Below are 18,444 nucleotides of genomic sequence, written 5' to 3'. Positions count from 1 at the left end.
CTTGAGAACCCCATGAACAGTATGAAAAGGCAAAATGATAGGATACTGAAAGGGGAACTCCCCAGGTCAGTAGGTGCCCAATATGCTACTGAAGATCACTGGAGAGATAACTCCAGAAAGAATGAAAGGATGGAGCCAAAGCAAAAACAATACCCAATTGAGGATGTGACTGGTGATAGAAGCAAGGTTTGATGCTATAAAGAGCAATATTACATAGGAACCTGGAATGTTAGGTCCATGAATCAAGGCAAATTGGAAGTGCTCAAACAGGAGATGGCAAGAAATGCAAAAAAGCAAAATGGTTGTCTGAGGATGCCTTACAAATAGCTGTGAAAAGAAGAGAAGTGAAAACCAAAGGAGAAAAGGAAAGATATAAGCATCTGAATGCAGAGTTCCAAAGAATAGCAAGGAGAGATAAGAAAGCCTTCCTCAGCGATCAATGCAAACAAATAGAGGAAAACAACAGAATGGGAAAGACTAGGGATCTCTCATTGGAAAAGACCGTGATGCTGGGAGGGATTTAGGGCAGGAGGAGAAGGGTATGACAGAGGATGAGATGGCTGGATGGCATTGCCGACTCGATGCACATGAGTTTGAGTGAACTCTGGGAATTGGTGATGAACAGGGAGGCCTGGTGTGCTGTGATTCATGGGGTCTCAAAGAGTCGGACATGACTGAGTGACTGAACTGAACTGAACTGACCCAATATCCTTGATGTTTTAATTTATGTCATTATTGAGATCACAACTAAGCAGAAAAGAAACCTAAATCAAAGTGATTAACTAACTGGCCTTAGTCAACTTTATCTGTGCCTGCAGCGGAATATAAAGTTCCCTTTTCCTATATATGAATCTTAGGTCCATGAATCCTTCTGCATAGAACGTGATATAAAAATTGCACAGAGGGACTTCCCTAGTGGCCCAGGGGTTAAGAATCCACCTTCCAAAGCAGGGAAGGTGGGTTCGATCCCTGGGTGGGAAACTAAAATCCCACATACTATGGGGCAATTAAGCCCATGAGCCGCAACTACTGAGCCCCATGCGCCTCAGCTAGAGAAGAAGGCCATGCACTGCAACTCAGAGTTACATGCTGTGACTCAGACCCAACAGAGCCAAAAATAAGTAACAAAGAAATATTTTTTAAAAAAAGAATTGCAGAGGACGTATCCATTAATTATCTCTTGCATCAATGATGCAATAAATGGATGAATGAAGTAGATCAGAGCTAGCACTGAAACGACTGCAGAAATAGGAAGACGTGACTCACAGCCTTGCAAGTAAAACTGTGGCCCAGGAACTGCCAAGGGTGAGGTGGAATTTCAACCAGCCATGGCTCAGAAAACATGTGAGGCTCCCCTGATGTTTTTTGAATCATTCTCTGGCTCACTTGATTAATGCTGTATCTCACTTTTTACCATTTTAATTTCTTTGAACATAAAGGGTACCCTAACCACTCTCCCATTCCCACCCCCAGTTAAAGCAAACCACCCAGACATGCTCATGAGACTTGGGCCCACTTCTTCAGGAGTGTGTTGCCTGTCCACAGAGCTTCCAGTCAGCACTCAGATTTAAGTAAAGGCTCCCTGGAACCCATCCACAAAGATGTGCTCCATTACCAAAGAAGTTATCCTCCAGCTTCAAAAGGGAATAAATTTTGTGTGCAGGGAACCTGCTGCATGGGGAATAAGAAATAGTCACTTAAGTTTATAAAATCTTGCATGGTGCTATCTGCTTCAGTTTTCTCTTTTAAAGCTGGAGGATGACTATGAACTTTCCTGATATTTTTTCCATATTCTCCTCTGCTCCCCTAATCATACCTTTCGAGCCCTGTCCATTACTTACAGGAGATTCGCTGGTTCCGAAGATGTCTCTGACATCCCTGACAGACTGCTTGTTCTTTTTCCTCAAGGTTTGTGTGTAAGTATTGTATCTCTTCTTCACTGCAGCTGCCTGGGTTCGAGTCAAAGTAGAGAGCAAGGCTTTGCCATCTTCCTCCTCATCACCCGAGATCAGGGTTGATAAACCGACATCTTGCAACCACTCTGCTTCAAGTTCTCCTTCTGTAAAACGAAGTTGCCAAAAGAAGGTGAGAATATTCTGTGATTGGATGATGTGTATATCTGTAAGTCTGTACACATCAGTGAATAAGAAATATCAGTAAACAATATTAATAAGACCATCCTGGACCCTGAGGACATTATGCCAAGTGAAGTAAGTGAGACTGAGAAAGACAAACACCAAACACCAGATGATCTCATTACATGTGGAGTTTAAGAACAAAATGAAGTAAAAAGCCCAAGTACATAAATACGGAGAATAGACTGGTGTGCTTAGCAGAGGCAAGGGGTCGGGGTGGGCAAGATGGGTAACGGTGGTCAAAAGGTACACACTCCAGTTAGAAAATAAGTAAGTCATGAGGATGTAACGCACAGCATGGTGACTTTATTTAATAACATTCTATTGCGTATTTGAAAATTGTTAGGAGAGTAGGACCTTGAAAGTTCTTACCACAAGAAAAACAATTTTGTAACAATGTGTGACAATGGATATTAACTACACTTACTTTGGTGAATGTTTCACAACTGTATATGTATTCAAATATCTAATCATTATGTTGTATACCAGAAACTAATACAATGGGAACAGAAGGCTATTGATGAAGAACATCTATAAAAAGTTAACAGTTACAACCATTTTTTGCGGTGAATATTGAACCCTTCCCCTGCAAAACCGGGATCACAGCAAGGATATAAACTGTCATTACTTACTTTCATTCAACTTATATGGAGGCCTTACCAGAATGATAAGGCAAGATTAAAAAAATAAAAACATAGAAGTCAGAAAGGAAAGAGTAAAACCGTCTCTATTCCCCCCAAAATCTCTTTGTTTATTTAGAAAATCCTAAGACATTTAGTAGGAGTAGGCAATGGCACCCCACTCCAGTACTTTTGCCTAGAAAATCCCATGGACGGAGGAGACTGATAGGCTGCAGTCCATGGGGTGGCTACAGTTGGACAAGACTGAGCGACTTCACTTTCACTTTTCACTTTCATGCATTGGAGAAGGAAATGGCAACCCACTCCAGTGTTCTCGCCTGGAGAATCCCAGGGACGGGAAGTCTGGTGGGCTGCCATCTATGGGGTCGCACAGAGTCGGACACGACTGAAGCAACGCAGCAGCAAGACATTTAGTAGTAGACAACTACTGGTAAGTGAATTTAGAAAGATAATGAAATATAAGGTCAGGTTACAAAAACCAATTGTACTTTGCACAAGGAGCAAACAATAGAAAAATGAGAGAGAAGTGAGAACAAAAGAGAGACACCCATTTACAAGATCCCACCAGGACTTTCCTGGTGATCCCGTGGTTAAGAATCCACCTGCCAATGCAGGGGACACAGGTTTGATCCATAATCTGGGACCATCCCACAGGCTGTGAAGTAACTAAGCCCACACTCCACAACTACTGAGCCTGTGCTCCAGAGCCCAGGAGCCAGAACCACTGAGAACACGCACCCCAGAGCCTATGCTCTGTCGCAAGAGAAGCTGCTGCAACAAGAAAAGAGCCCCCAGTTACGGAAACTAGAGAAAGCCCATGCGCAGCAATGATGATCCAGGGCAACCAAAAACCAATCAATCAATACCTGCACTTTCAAAAAACAAAAGGTGAAAGATTTATATGACATTAAGAGAAACCAAAGTATAAGCAGAAATAAAATTGCTTCTGCCAATAAAAAATAAACAAAAATTAAAAGACCCCACTAAGAATATGAATAGGCAAGCCACAGATGGTGAGAAAGTATTTGCAATACATATATTTAACAAAAGATGAATACATGATGAATTCATAGAAGGCAATAATAGAAAGATAATTTTTTAAAATAGTTAAAAGATTTTACAAAAGCCAGATATAGGAATGGAGGAGAATAAGCACTAGAAAAAGTGTTTGACATCATTAGTGAAATGTAATTACAACCACAGTGAGATACCTCCACATGTCGCTAGAACCATTCATGTCAACAAGTCTTAAAGCATCAAAATGTTCAAGGACTGAAGCAACTAGACTTGTCAGACACTGAAGGGAGGAATGTGAAACGGTACAGTTACATTGGAAAAAGAGTGGCAGTTTCTTATGTACATAATTACACATATTCTATGAAAAATGTATACATCCAAGAGAAATAATACATCTCCACCAAAAGACTTTCACAAAACTGTTCACAGCAGCCTTATTCATAATGGCCAAAGCTGTTAACAACCCACAAGTTCACTAAGAGTTAAATGGACAGACAAATTGTGGCATATTCATACAACGGAATATTGCCATTATGGGTTGAACTGAGTCCCTGGAAGATACATGGAAGTTCTAACCACCAATTCGGGTGAATGTAAACTTCTTTGGAAATAGAGTCTTTGAGGTGTAATGAGGATCTGAGCTGAAATGAGGTCATACTGGAGTAGAGTGGGTCCTTTATCCGATCTCTCTCTCTAGTTGCTCCATCAACTCTTTGCGACCCCGTGGGCTGTAGCCTGCCAGGCTCCTCTGTCCATGGGATTCTCCAAGCAATTATACGGGAGTGGGGAGCAATTCCCTTCTCCAGGGGATCTTCTCAACCCAGGGATCAAACCTGCATCTCCTGCATTGCAGGTAAATTCTTTACCGTCTAAGCCCCAGGGAAGCCCTTATCCGATATAGCTAGTGTCTTTATAAGAAAAAGAGAAGGAACATGGACAACAACGCAGAGAACAGGCTATGTGACCACAGAGGCAGAATGGCATGTACTGTCGACAAGCCAAGGAACAGCAAGGATTGCTGGGAACACCAGAAACTAGGAGAAAGACATGGAGCAGGCTCTTCCCTACCATCTTCAGAGAGCAGAGGGCCCTGCTGACCCCTTGATGTTGGACTTCTAGTCTCCAGACCCCAAGAGAACAAATTTCTTTTGTTTTAAATCACCTAGCTTTGTGGTACTTTGTTACAGCAGGCCTTGGATACTGATGCAAACTATCCCATGATAATAAGCAGTGAAACATTAATACACAGAAGGAATCTCAAAAATACAATATTTGGCAAAAGAAGCCAAACCCCAAACTGATCTATGCCGCAGAAACATCAGAACTGTATTTGTCTCTGGCCAGGGACAGCAAGTCACGAGAATGATGAGACTGGGAAAAACCACGAGGAAATTTTCTGAATGGACTGGAATGTTATTTCGATTATTATGCGGTTACAAGGTAGCATTTGTCAAACCTCATTGAACTGCACACTTAAGATCTGGACATATACTTCAAGAGACAAAATATCAGTAAAATAAAATTTACACTCTAGTTAGCTTTTTGTAGACGTTTCTGTTGGTAAACCTTGAAGATGTTTTTTGCATGCTCTAGGCTGGAGCAAATGAAAAAATATATACATTGAAGAAAGAATGAACCAGGTTTCTCACTCTTGGAGAAGGGAGTTATAAATACAGAGAAAGGGGAGACAACAACAAACTTTGTTGGATTGGAATCGGAAGTTATCAGTAAGAGCTCACGATTTTTAATACGGATAGCGAGCTAGCTGCTGTTACTGCTGCAAAGTCACGTCAGTCGTGTCCGACTCTGTGCGACCCCATAGATGGCAGCCCACCAGGCTCCCCTATCCCTGGGATTCTCCAGGCAAGAACACTGGAGTGGGTTGCCATTTCCTTCTCCGATGCATGAAAGTGAAAAGTGAAAGTGAAGTCGCTCAGTCGTGTCTGACTCCTAGGGACCCCATGGACTGCAGTGCACCAGGCTCCTCTGTCCATGGGAGAGTACTGGAGGCAAAAGTACTGGAGTGGAGTGCCCTTGCCTTCTACCAGCGAGCTAGCTAGTGAGATGGAAGAAGTGGGGAACAAGAGGCACTTTTCTTTATGTATCTTTCTGAATCTGAAAAGGCAAAATGTAAGGACATAAGCAAATGGCGTAAAAATAGCCTTCTCTGAAGGAGGATGGTTCCCTTAACTAGATTCTCATTAAATGTGTGGTGGGCTTTATTTCTAATCCTAAATGAAATATCCTAATTGTGGTAGACCCAAACTATTTTTCTTCAGATCTAAGAAGGATAGACTTGGAGAAAAGAACAATAATTTTTTTTAACATTTTAGTTTATCTTGATAGTTGTTTTGAGGTTAGTCACTGGCTAATGGAAACATTCATAGATAGCTACTTACTCAACTACCTTCAATTTTTCTTTGCTTTTTTTTTTTTTCTGTTTCTTTTGGCCACACTGCAGGGCATTCAGGATCTTAGTTTCCCAACAAGGGATCAAACCCAAGACCCCTAAAGAGGAGTCTTGACCAGTGGACTACCAGGGAAGTCCCAAACTACCTTCAGTTTTTCTTACACATTTACTTGTGGATAGGTAGTACCTGAAGAAGATAACCCATGTTTTTTTTTAACTTTTTATTTTGTACTGTGAAAGTCACTTAGTCGTGTCTGACTCTTTGTGACCCCATGGACTATAGCCTGCCAGGCTCCTCTGTCTATAGAATTCTCCAGGCAAGAATATTGGAGTGGGTAGCCTATCCCTTCTCTAAGGGATCTTCCCAACACAAGGATCAAACCCAGGTCTCCCGCATTACAGGATTCTTTTCCATCCGAGTCACCAGGGAAGTCAATTTTGTACTGGAATATAGCCAATTCGGAGAAGGCAATGGCACCCAACTCCAGCACTCTTGCCTGGAAAATCCCATGGACGGAGGAGCCTGGTGGGCTGTAGTCAATGGGGTCTCGAAGAGTCAGACACGACTGAGCAAATTCCCTTTCACTTTTCAACTTTCCTGCATCGGAGAAGGAAGTGGCAACCCACTCCAGTGTTCTTGCCTGGAGAATCCCAGGGACGGTGGAGCCTGGTGGGCTGCTGTCTATGGGGTCGCACAAGAGTCGGACACGACTGAAGCGACTTAGCAGCAATAGCAGCAGCATAGCCAATTAACAATGTTATAACAGTTTCAGGTAGATAGTGAAGGGACTCAGTCATGCACAGCCATGTATTCATTCTTCCCCAAACCCCTCTCCCATCCAGGCTGCCACATAACATTGAGCAGAGTTCCCTGTGCTATAAAGTAGGTCCTCTTTGTCCCATGCTTTTAATCTCAGGTGAGTAATTTTGCTCTTTTAGAAAATTAAGGGCAATAAAGATTGAGGGCAGGAGGAGAAGAGGGTAACAGAGGACAAGATGGTTGTGTGGGCTCATGGATTCAATGGACATGAGTTTGAGCAAATTCCAGGCGATAGGGAAGGACAGGGAAGCCTGGCATGCTGCAGTCCATGGGTGGCAAAGAGTTGGGCACGACTAAGAGACTAAACAACAACAAATACTTTTTTGGTTCCTCAATCTTCTTGTTTAATTTCACTGGAAACTAGTATAACCGACCTATCTGACATGGCATTTATCTTGTGAAGTGCAGATTATTCATTCTCTAAATACATTAATACTAGTAAGTGCTTCAAAGTCAAATATTTCTTTTCTCCAGAATTATGCTGGCAATTTTTTTTTTGTATCTTTCTTTGGTAATTAATAGTCAAGTATGCAGATGTAAAAACCTCAAATTTAGAATACTCAATCTGCTAGACGATCATGATTCCAACCCACAGCCAGGTACAGCCTCCCTAAATGGTGACATGTTAGGGATCAACCTGGATGGTTGACAGCCCCCCTTCAGGTTGTGTCACCTGCCGAGAAGCCACCCTGAGCCAGACCAGCAGATACAAACCAGCGGGAGTGGGAAGCTGGTATGCCAAAGTCTATCGATTCACTAGTTAGGCTACTCATGGGATGACGTCTACCTGCCAACAGAACAAGAGAGCATATAAAAGGCTGCACAGTGGGGACCAATCTGGCATCTCACCGTCCAGGGGCTTGGCCTCGGCAGGCGTCTGTTCCTCCTGAGCCCCGAGGCTGGTCTCTTTGATGCTTTCTATTTCCCGCCAGAAATCCTCCATGGAGGCGCTGTCTACGGAGGCTTGAGAGTTGGAGCGGCTGAACGCCGGGGACTGAAGGGACTCATTGGAGAGCATCCTGTTGATTCTTCGGCAGCGAGGGATGGACTTTCTGAGGAAAGAAAAGTATTAAATATCGGTCAACGGAAATCAGTGTTCCATGTTATGAATCACACACAAGTTTGAAACTAATGGAGAGAAGGAGTTAGTGTGACGGAGAGAGGTTTGAGGGAGTAACCTCTAGTCAGGTGGTCCCATCCTTTCATCCTCTCTAATTCACAACGACTTTGTGGCCATGTGGGAATTATCACAAAAATACTTTCTATGACTTTTACACACTCATAAAGAAGTTGCTTATATTAATCAAAACACATATAGTAAAAGTTAGCTTCTATAAATGTCAGAAGAGTGGGGAAAAAAAAAAAAAAAAAAGCCGGCTGTGCTTGGAATCCTAGATTTCTCAATCACCTTTAGGAGAAATTTCCAGAATTTGATCACTGATCCTGAGACTGTACCTGACTAGAAGCAGTTCTAGGTTTACACTGAGTTAGCCAACTTATTTTCAAAACTCAGAGCATTCCAGAAAAATGTAAGATATCCACTTTTTTTGTTCTGTGCTGTGTAATAAAAATAATTTAAGGTAGTTTTGTTTGATAACTAGGTCATAAGAGTTCTTCACTGAGTTCTTTATAAGCTTGACAAGACAGACACATTCTAGTGATTGAAATGCATATGAAATCAACACAGGTTATCAAGACAGCTATTGCTTTCTATATTATTTTTAGGCTGTTAAGTCTTTCCCTTTTGCATCAAGACCAATACTGAAAACCATTAGCAAATTCATAGAATTATAAGCCATCTACTTCTTGAAACCGTAATCGATTACCACTGCTCACAAAGCCTACTTCCCTCTATACATCGTTCAGAAAAAATATATAGATGCCCGAAACTTTCTCTACTTACAGATTTTTGGCGGGGAGAAGGAAATGGCAACCCACTCCAGTATTCTTACCTGGAAAATCCCATGGACAGAGGACCCTGACGGGCTACCAAAACTAAGAGATTTTTTTAGGTTTATTCTTTAAACATGAGTATGACTGACATAAAAAATTTACAGTCTTAACAGAAGACACAGACTAAGTTTTTAAAATTTATAAGATGGTGTATTATAAGGATAAAAGTTTAAGTAATACACAATTTATAAAGCAGAAACTGAAGGTCTTTCCCATCTGTATCACATCATATTGTTCTACGAGATGCTTTGTTTTCGTGCCACTCAAAATCATGTCATAGATATCTTTTCCATGCCAACACAGACATACCATCTCAATGGCTGCATGGAACAGAATAATTTATCTTAGAAATTAAGCAAACATGCAGATATACCTCAGCACTGCAAATATGTGAAGACGTGAGAAATCTGGGAACTATTAAGTGAATCTTAGAAGATAAGGAACATATGTATTTAGGATTAACAAGGACTGTTTTCATTTACTACAGTTTCTTACTCATGCAAAGGGAATACTGGTGGAATCTCAGAGAAGAGATCATCATAAACTGCTGAGAGCAGGGCGATTAGATGTGCAATGCAGGTCATGAACATCTGCGTAACACACTGGTCTCATCTGAGACAACCCATCCCAAAAATCCTTTAATTGCAACGGTCAACTGTTTTTTTTGGCAAAGAAGTCAGACAGCATTTTTGGGATAAGCACATTTGGAAGGGTTCTCGCTTGTTTGGTGAGGGATCCGAATACTTCCCCTTCACCCCAGGGTAGAGTAGGGACCGTGACCTTCCAGTCCTGAAGTATTACAAAACTGCAACGTTCCGGCTCATCCAACACTTTGAGGAGACTTACAGCTTCATACCTCACCATATTAGGATAAACAGAGCTTCAGCTTCATCAGCTGTTGGTAATTTTTTACTCCAAAACAATACCAGGAAAACATTATATGGAAAACAGAATGAGACCGTTACACAGCATTATATAGCAACTTATGTTGGGAAAACACCATGAGGTTTAAAATTAGATTTTCAGTGGATGGTTAATTACCATAAAGTCAAAGTGCCATTAATAAAAAAAAAAATTATTCCATTTCTCCTCCATTATCTTTTAAGAAATACCTTAAACGTAACTAACATGTGAGTGTAATTCTCCTTTCATTCCTTATCATACCACTATTGTCATATATGTTACTTTTTCACGTTTATATCCCACAATAGTTATTATAAAATCCTTATAGTATTTGTCAATCATTTATGAAAACGGTAAGTGAAAATAACTTTTTGTCATCTTTTAAAAACAGTGACTTAAAAAATGCTGAACTTTATCAAGCTCACATAAATCAAAAAAAGTCAACAATTTTTAAAAAGTTAAACAAGTAGACTTTTACGTTTATCCTTTCTGATGTGCTTCATCCTCCCTACAAGGCAATGTAGCTATAACAGATCACTCTAATCGGTTTTGCCAACCTCCTCTGGTATTTCTTCAGCATTTCTTGTACTGTGGATATACTGGCAACAAATTCCCTCATGTTTCCTTCTGATTGTGTCTTTCATTCACTTTAATCTTGGATTCATATGTTTACTGGGCACAGGACTCTAGGCTGGCAGTTTTTATTGTCTTTATAATCCTTTTAAAGCTGTCATTTCATTGTTATCTGTATTCTTGATTCTCATGAAAAATCATTTATAATCCTTGTTGCTATTCTTCTGCGTATAATGTTTTTCCTCTCTAACTGCTTTTAATACATTTTTTTTCCTTTAGCTTTTGTTTTTAGAAGCTTAATTATGAAATGCCTAGATTGTGATTTTATTTCTATTTATTCTGTATTGTGGCTCAGTTGGTAAAGAATCCACCTGCAATGCGGGAGACCTGGGTTCAGTCCCTGGTTTGGGAGGATCCCCTGGGGAATGGGAAAGGCTACCCACCCCAGTATTCTGGCCTGGAGAATTCCATGGACTATATATATAGTCCACGGGGTCGCAAAGAGTCGGACGTGACTGAGCAACTTTCACTATTTTGCTTGAGGTTTGCTGAGCTTCTTGAATCTATGGGTAGATGTATTTCATCAGTTTTGGGGTAGTCTTATCCATTTTTTCTTCAAATATGTTTTCTGTCCAAATTTCTCTCTCTTCTTCTGGAACTCCAACAACAACCATTTGACGTTGTCCCAAGTGTCCTTCACAATATGCTTCGCTTCTCCCCAGCCCTCACCCTTTGTGCTTCAGTTTAGAGAATCTCTACTACCCTGTCTTCAGTTCCCTTCTCTTCTACGTGTTGTGTCCTTATATGTCCACCCTGTGAATGCTTCAATTCCGATACTGCGTTTTTTCATATCAAGAATGTCCAATTGGTTCTTTCTAAAGGTTCTATTTCTCTGTTGACATTATTCACCCTTCACCCCTTTTGTCTCTCTTCTTTAACATACTTATTGTTGTCATTTAAAAGTTTTCGTCTCTTAGCGCCAACATCGCTGCTGTCAGTGCATCTGCTAATATTGATCAAAAAACAGTCAATTGCTTATGGGTTCTATCCTCCTGTTTGTTTACAAATCTCACAATTATTTTGTCGTATGGCAGACATTATGTTGTAAAGAACTCTAGGAGACAGGAATAAATAGTAAGATCCCCAAGAAGAGCAAGCCTTCTGTCTGGTGGCTGAAATGAGGTACAGATCACTCCAATCCATTAAGGAGCTGAAGTGGGTCTGAGCTGAGTTGTAATTTTAACCAGTTTTAGGTTACCGCTGGTTCCAAATGCTTTGAGGAGGAGATTCGCCCTGTGTGTATTACAGGTCCCTCTCTCAAGAGGGCTTTAGGATAAACACCACAGGATTACAGGAATTGCTGTCTACTTTAGAGGCTTTATGAGCAAAATCCCAAGGGAGAGAGTTGTCAGACGTGGAGAAACAGCTCTGCAATTTAAGCCTTGACAGATTCCGGCCTCCGTGCTGTCTCCTCTCCCCGTAAAGCCCCTCTGTTGGGCAGGTGTCATCGTCTGCCCAGCAGCGCAGAGACTCCGGGCGAGACACACACAAAGGAAGGAAATGACTTCTGGGCTTTGCTCACTATGAAGATCTCCTCCCTCCTAGAACTGAGCTCCCTTAGACTTCTTTGTGTCCAGAGCTCTCCACTGTAGCTCTTAAAACATATGATTTTACATGCATCCTCTCTTCTGTCCTTGCAACAGTGAGAAAGATAATCAGCCATAACCTAGTGTTCATTCTAACTGGAAGCGGCACTCCCACAGAACACTGTAAAACACATCAGGGATTTTTTAAATGTTGCATTTGCTAACGAACCGCTTGTTCTGTCCAGTCACAAGTTCAGCTGTTTTTAGTGTAGTCCACAGAGCATTTATAAGACATACTTCTTGCTAAGAAATCCTTACTCTGTGGCCTTTACTATTTCTAATTTTATAAAGAATTTCACACAGAACAATTTACTGTCACACACATTCCATCATTTGACCCTTATCTGAACTCCATGAAGTAGTCAAAGCAAGTATTACATGTCTCATCATACAACAGGGACAGGCTATGGAGAGTAAAGTGAAGACACAGTAACTCCCCGCCACGAATACCACAAAATGCAAATTCTTGCCTCTGACTTTGAGGCCGGCATTTCTGTCCCCAGCTGTCTGATCCATCTCACCTTCTATCGCTCTCCCCTGGCATTAGCACCAGGCCTGCTCATCTCTTCTCAGTTCCTCTAAAACAGCCAAGGTCTTCCTGCCCTTAGGGAATTTTCTCTTACTGTTTTTTTCTGCCAGGAACATTCTGTGTCTTTCCACGGCAAGATGCTTCTCGTCACTCAGCTCCTAATGTAAATGTTACCTCCTCAAGACGATTTAGAGAAAAACTCTAAAGCCTAGTGAGTTCAGGTTTGAATGTGGACTCTGCCACTTCCTAGAGCAAGCTCTGAACCTTGAGCAAGCTGCTGAGCCTCTGGGCCTCCATTTCCTAATCTGTAAAATGGAATATGAATCACATACATGCTCTGCATTATTATGAGGATTAACTGAGTAAATATATGTAAATGCATGGCACATATTTAGCTAACTTATTAGCATTCCTATGGCTAGGTATATCGTCAGGCTATAAAAGGCACTAAAATGTTACTAGGAATACAATGAAACAAATAAAACTGCACTTAATCAGAACTCATCTCTGATCCAACCCCATTCCCAAGCCTGGTTTCTCCAACTCCTTTAGGTCAGAGTGACCACCTGACACAATTCTGGCCAAGTCACATAAGAAAAGTCTCTTTCCATGGTTTCAGTGTACTTTTTTGTTTTCCTGATTTCACTGCTATCCTTTTCTCTTCCTTCTTCTTTACTGGGATGTAGACAAGATGACGAGTGCTTCAGCAGCCATCTTGCAACCATGAGAGAAAGGTTATGAAATTGCACTAATCAGCCTTGATATTATTGAATCTCAGAAATAACCCCAGAGGTTGCCTATTCTCTGGACTTCCAACAATGTGAGAAAAAATAAACTATTTTAAAAAACTACTCTATGTTGTTGTCATTACTATTTGCAGTCCAAATGATTCCTAACTGACATAAGTAGAAGGAATACTTTAATGAGTAATTTGGGGTGGGGTGAGATGAGACACCACCTCCACCCCACTCAGGGGAATATTCAAGTAAGATTAGTCAGTCAGTAATGTGCCTCCTAAAGGAAAGTGGGATTAATACAATGATTTTCCACTTTCAGTTCAGTCACTCAGTCGTGCCCGACTCTTTGCGACCCCATGAACTGCAGCAAGCCAGGCCTCCCTGTCCATCACTAACTTCCGGAACCTACCCAAACTCATGTCCATTGAGTCGGTGATGCCATCCAGCCATCTCACCCTCTGTCATCCCCTTCTCCTCCTGCCTCAATCTTTCCCAGCGTCAGGGTCTTTTCCAATGAGTCAGCTCTTAGCATCAGGTGGCTAAAGTATTGGAGTTTCAGCATCAACATCAGTCCTTCCAATGAACACCCACCAGGACTGATCTCCTTTAGGATGGACTGACTGGATCTCCTTGCAGTCCAAGGGACTCTCAGGAGTCTTCTCCAACACCACAGTTCAAAACCATTAATTCTTCATCACTCAGCTTTGTTTATAGTCCAACTCTCACATCCATACATGACTACTGGAAAAACCATAGCTTTGACTAGACAAACCTTTGTTGGCAAAGTAATGTCTCTGCTTTTTTATATGCTGTCTAGGTTGGTCGTAACTTTCATTCCAAGGAGTAAGCATCTTCTAATTCCATGGCTACAATCACCATCTGCAGTGATTTTGGAGCCCAGAAAAATAAAGTCTGACACTGTTTCCACTGTTTCCCCATCTATTTGCCATGAAGTGATGGGACTGGATGCCATGATCTTCGTTTTCTGAATGTTGAGCTTTAAGCCAACTTTTTCACTCTCCTCTGTCATCAAGAGGCTTTTTAGTTCCTCTTCACTTTCTGCCATAAGGATGGTGTCATCTGCATATCTGAGGTTATTGATATTTCTCCTGGCAATCTTGATTCTGGCTTGTGCTTCATCCAGCCCAGAGTTTCTCATGATGTACTCTGCATTTAAGTTAAATAAGCAGGGTGACAATATACAGCCTTGACGTACTCCTTTTCCTATTTGGACCCAGTCTGTTTTCCACTTTAAGGGTAGCCAAATTATAAGCCTGACCTCATGTCTTGGTCTGGTCTTGATCAGTGCAATCAGTCATGTACGACTTTCTGCAACCCTATAGACATAGCTCACCAGCTTCCTCTGTCCATGGGATTCTCCAGGCAAGAATACTGGAGTGGGTAGCCATTCCCTTCTCCAAGGGATCTGCCCAACCCAGGGGTCAAACCCATGTCTCTTGTGTCTCCTGCATTGGCAGGTGGATTCTTTATCACTAGCCACACCTGGAAAGCCCCAGTACACGGTAGAGTTAAACTTCAATCTTGCTGTAGATATCCCTGCCTAGATATACAGGGAATATATCTATGTTGCTCTCAATTCAAACATAATCCAAGATATTTTAGGAAGAATGTATCAAAAGCAAAGATTTTCCCTTCTCTCTCTGAAAGAAGAGGACTGAATTCCCCTTCATCACAGTCACTGAGTGATGCTGGTGGTGGCACAGCCTGGCCATCTTGAGAAATCGTCTTGGATGCTGACCACGCCGGGGCCTGTGCAGCAGGGCTCCTGCAAGAGAAACCTCTCACTCTCTGGGACAGACGCTGGGCACAGCCAGGGTCATGCAGCTGTCTGCCCTCTCAGCTTCCTGGGGAGGCCACCCAGGATGATAAAGACAGAGGATAAATACCTTGTTTTCAGGCTCTGGCTTCTCAATATCCTTGGATTCTAACATGCTTATAAACAAGCTCAACTTGGACGCCTTGGAGAAAGCACTTGAAAGGCAATGGTGATAAAAAGAAGCTATGGTTTCAGATTAACAGGAGCGAGAGCACAGAGGAGATGCCCGCTCTTTCCCTGGCCCCCGACTCGGTCTCTCACTATCATTCTGGCAGCCTCTCCTTCGCCGCCTGCCAGCCCCGTTTTCTGTTCTGTTCCCACCTTCCTCCGCTCTCTGAGAGGAGTGAGGAGAAAGCTGATGAAGCCTTTCCCTCAGAAGGTAAACAGGTCTGCCTGAACCTCCCTGTTGGCAGAACGAGATACAGAAAAATGTGTTTGTAGATTAGGGGAGGCTTAAAACAGCAAACAAATCTCAGTCACTCAGCATGGAATATTTGAAATGGTTTTGCAAGCTAGAATTCTTTTTTAACCAACTGAGGTGCAGAGCAGCAATTAAATTCTTATGCAGCTATATATCACTTTTGAGCACAGGCACTGGGCTAGAAATGGGAAAAGTGACAATGAGGAAATAACTTCCAACGATTACACGCTGCACCCCAGTGTTTATGAAGCAAGGGACTCAAATGGGGCCACAGTGGGGAATGGGGGGTGGGAAAGGAGGAATGAACACATGGAATACAGAGGGTCTGCGGGCAAGGAAACCATTTCGTATGACACCGTGTTGTTGTAATTGCTGTTCAGTAGATAAATCGTGTCCGACTCTTTGCGACCCCATGGGCTGTAGCCCACCAGGCTCCTCTGTCCACAGAATCCTCCAGGCAAGGATACTAAAGTGGGCTGCCATTTCCTTCTACAGGGGATCTTCCCAACCTAGGGATTGAACCCGTGTCTCCAGCATTGGCAGGTGGATTCTCTACCACTGACCCACCAGGAAAGCCCATACACTCGTCCAAACCCAGAGAATGTAAACTATGGACTTTGGGTGATTATGATGGGTCAATATTGGTTTGTCAATTGTGACAGATGAGCCACTCTGGTGGCGGTGCTGTTAACGGGGGAGGCTGGGCATGTGAGGGGGGCAAGAAGTGTATGGGAAATCTCTGGTACTTCCCCATAATTTTGCTGTAAAACTAAAACTGCTCTAAAAAAGATAACATCCTTTTTTAAAGTACTTGGGAATTTCAAAGTAAAGGCAAACTTCAGAAAAAGCAAAAAGAATCAAATTTTCAAAAAGGTCCATGGGTTTAGAAAGAAGGAAAGCTATTTCTATGAAAAGTCACTGGTTGTTCTGAGCAAAGGATAACAATCACAGATGGGAACTGTCATATCTGCTCAAACAATAATCATGTAAACAAGAGACAGGCTGAAATATGTGCTGTGCAGGCAGAGGAAACCACCGCAGGTGAACGTTCTATTTTCTGTTTTAAAACTAATATGCAGTTTATGAGTTTGAGGTATATATTGAGGTTGAGGTATATACTGATTTTGGTGAAGCTCACTCAATCACACAAGTGACTTCTATCATATTATCTATGAGGATAAGCCACAATTATGAGTGAATAACTAGTTTGGTGATACCTAATCATCCCTCAGAGGCTCTTTTTTTTTTTTTTTTTATTAAATTAGGAGATGTTCAGGAAAGACTCTGTAAAACAGAATGCAAGCAGAAAGCAGCTCTCCCACGTTCTCTAATAGAAATCTATCCTTTATCCATTCAGCGACATGTGTCATCACAAGTCTCAATTGTGCTTCTCAGATTACTATTCTTCACGTAACCTGGGTAAATAAATTTTAAAGGCTGTATTTTTATATCAAGAGTAAGCTACATACATGCAGACGGTACCACTCTAATGGTAGAAAGTGAAGAGGAACCCTTTTGATGAGGGTGAAAGAGAAGAGTGAAAAAGCTATCTTGAAATGCAACATGAAAAAAATACTAAGATCATGGCATCTGGTCCCATCACTTCATGGCAAATAGATGGGGAAAAAGCAATGACAGATTTTATTTTCTTGGGCTCCAAAATCACTGCAGACAGTGACTGCAGCCCTGAAATTAAAAAACACTTGCTTCTTGGCAGGAAAGCAATGACAAATCTAGACAGGGTATTAAAAAACAGAGACATCACTTTGCTGACAAAGGTCTGGCTGAGGCTGAAGCTCCAATACTTCGGCCATCTGATACGAAGAGCCAACTCACTGGAAAAGACCCTGAGTGGGGGAAATTATGTCCCTAGTCAGAGTTTTCATTAAAGAACAAGAGGAGAAGAGGGCAACAGAGGATAAGATGGTTGAGTAGCATCACAGACTTAATGGACATGAATTTGAGCAAACTTTGGAGACAGAAGAAGACAGAGGAGCCTGGCATGCTGCAGTCCCTGGGGTCACAAAGAGTTGGACACGACTTAGCAACCGAACAATAACAACAAAGCTATAGAAACCCCATATCTTTTAGTACCAAACTGCAGAACTACAGTGTACACTTTACTACATACTTTTGAGGAGCCTGCTGTGGCTGTATTGCTATGTCTGACTTTCAAAGTGATTAAACAGATGAGCCCCCCATTCTGGTGTCCTCTGAGGGTCTGCCTTTGTTTTCCAGCTCCCCGTGTGCCTCTCTGTGCTGTGATGATTTGCTGGAACACAACTGGCGACCTCTGTTTCCCCCACATCTCTGGTCTCTGTTTACTGTCATTATTACCCAGCCATTGACACTCAGCGATGAAAGGAGAAAATGTTATTCTACAGCCTCCTTGTGCTGTTTTTCAATTTCTTTTGTCTGTTGCCTCTCTCCAGCTCCAAAAGTTCAATAATACCAGGACAGAGGCACACACAGGATCTCTGGGATTATCAGGCAGTCTCTTTGGCTGGTGTCCCACCCAGTCATTCTCCACGTGGATGGGCCTTAAAGAGCTCTCTGGTTCTTCCTGACAAGGCTTTCCCTGAAGTAGAACTGGCCTTTCTCGTGGGGCCTTGGAACCAGCTCAGCTTTAACCTGTTTGGTATAGAATGAAAAGCAGAACATAAATCCAATGTATTACATTCTGATGGGAGTGACTGGCCTCTGGATAAATAATTACTAACATTCTTAGATTTCTCTCCTTTCACAGTATACTTTTCTACACTCAGACTCACATCATGATGGCTTTCATGCCACAAGGTCCATTTGAACAATTACTGTTTGGT

General features: G+C 42.0%; 1 protein-coding gene across 1 annotated transcript in view; it reads right to left on the bottom strand.

The window, feature by feature from the left end:
• Nucleotides 1-18,444, bottom strand: part of ARHGAP28 (Rho GTPase activating protein 28) — a 139,620-nt gene that overhangs the window by 52,421 nt on the left and 68,755 nt on the right. Inside the window, exons 2-3 of the mRNA XM_061399898.1 lie at nt 7,873-8,075; nt 1,842-2,059 (exon numbers count right to left, since the gene is read on the bottom strand). Coding sequence (XP_061255882.1) covers nt 1,842-2,059; nt 7,873-8,075 — 421 coding nt within the window. The remainder of the gene's footprint in view (nt 1-1,841; nt 2,060-7,872; nt 8,076-18,444) is intronic.

Source organism: Bos javanicus, chromosome 24, assembly GCF_032452875.1.
Source record: "Bos javanicus breed banteng chromosome 24, ARS-OSU_banteng_1.0, whole genome shotgun sequence".
Classification (NCBI taxonomy): Eukaryota; Metazoa; Chordata; class Mammalia; order Artiodactyla; family Bovidae; genus Bos; species Bos javanicus.
Note: the sequence above shows the minus strand (reverse complement) of the source record. Positions and strands in the feature narration are given on the sequence as shown.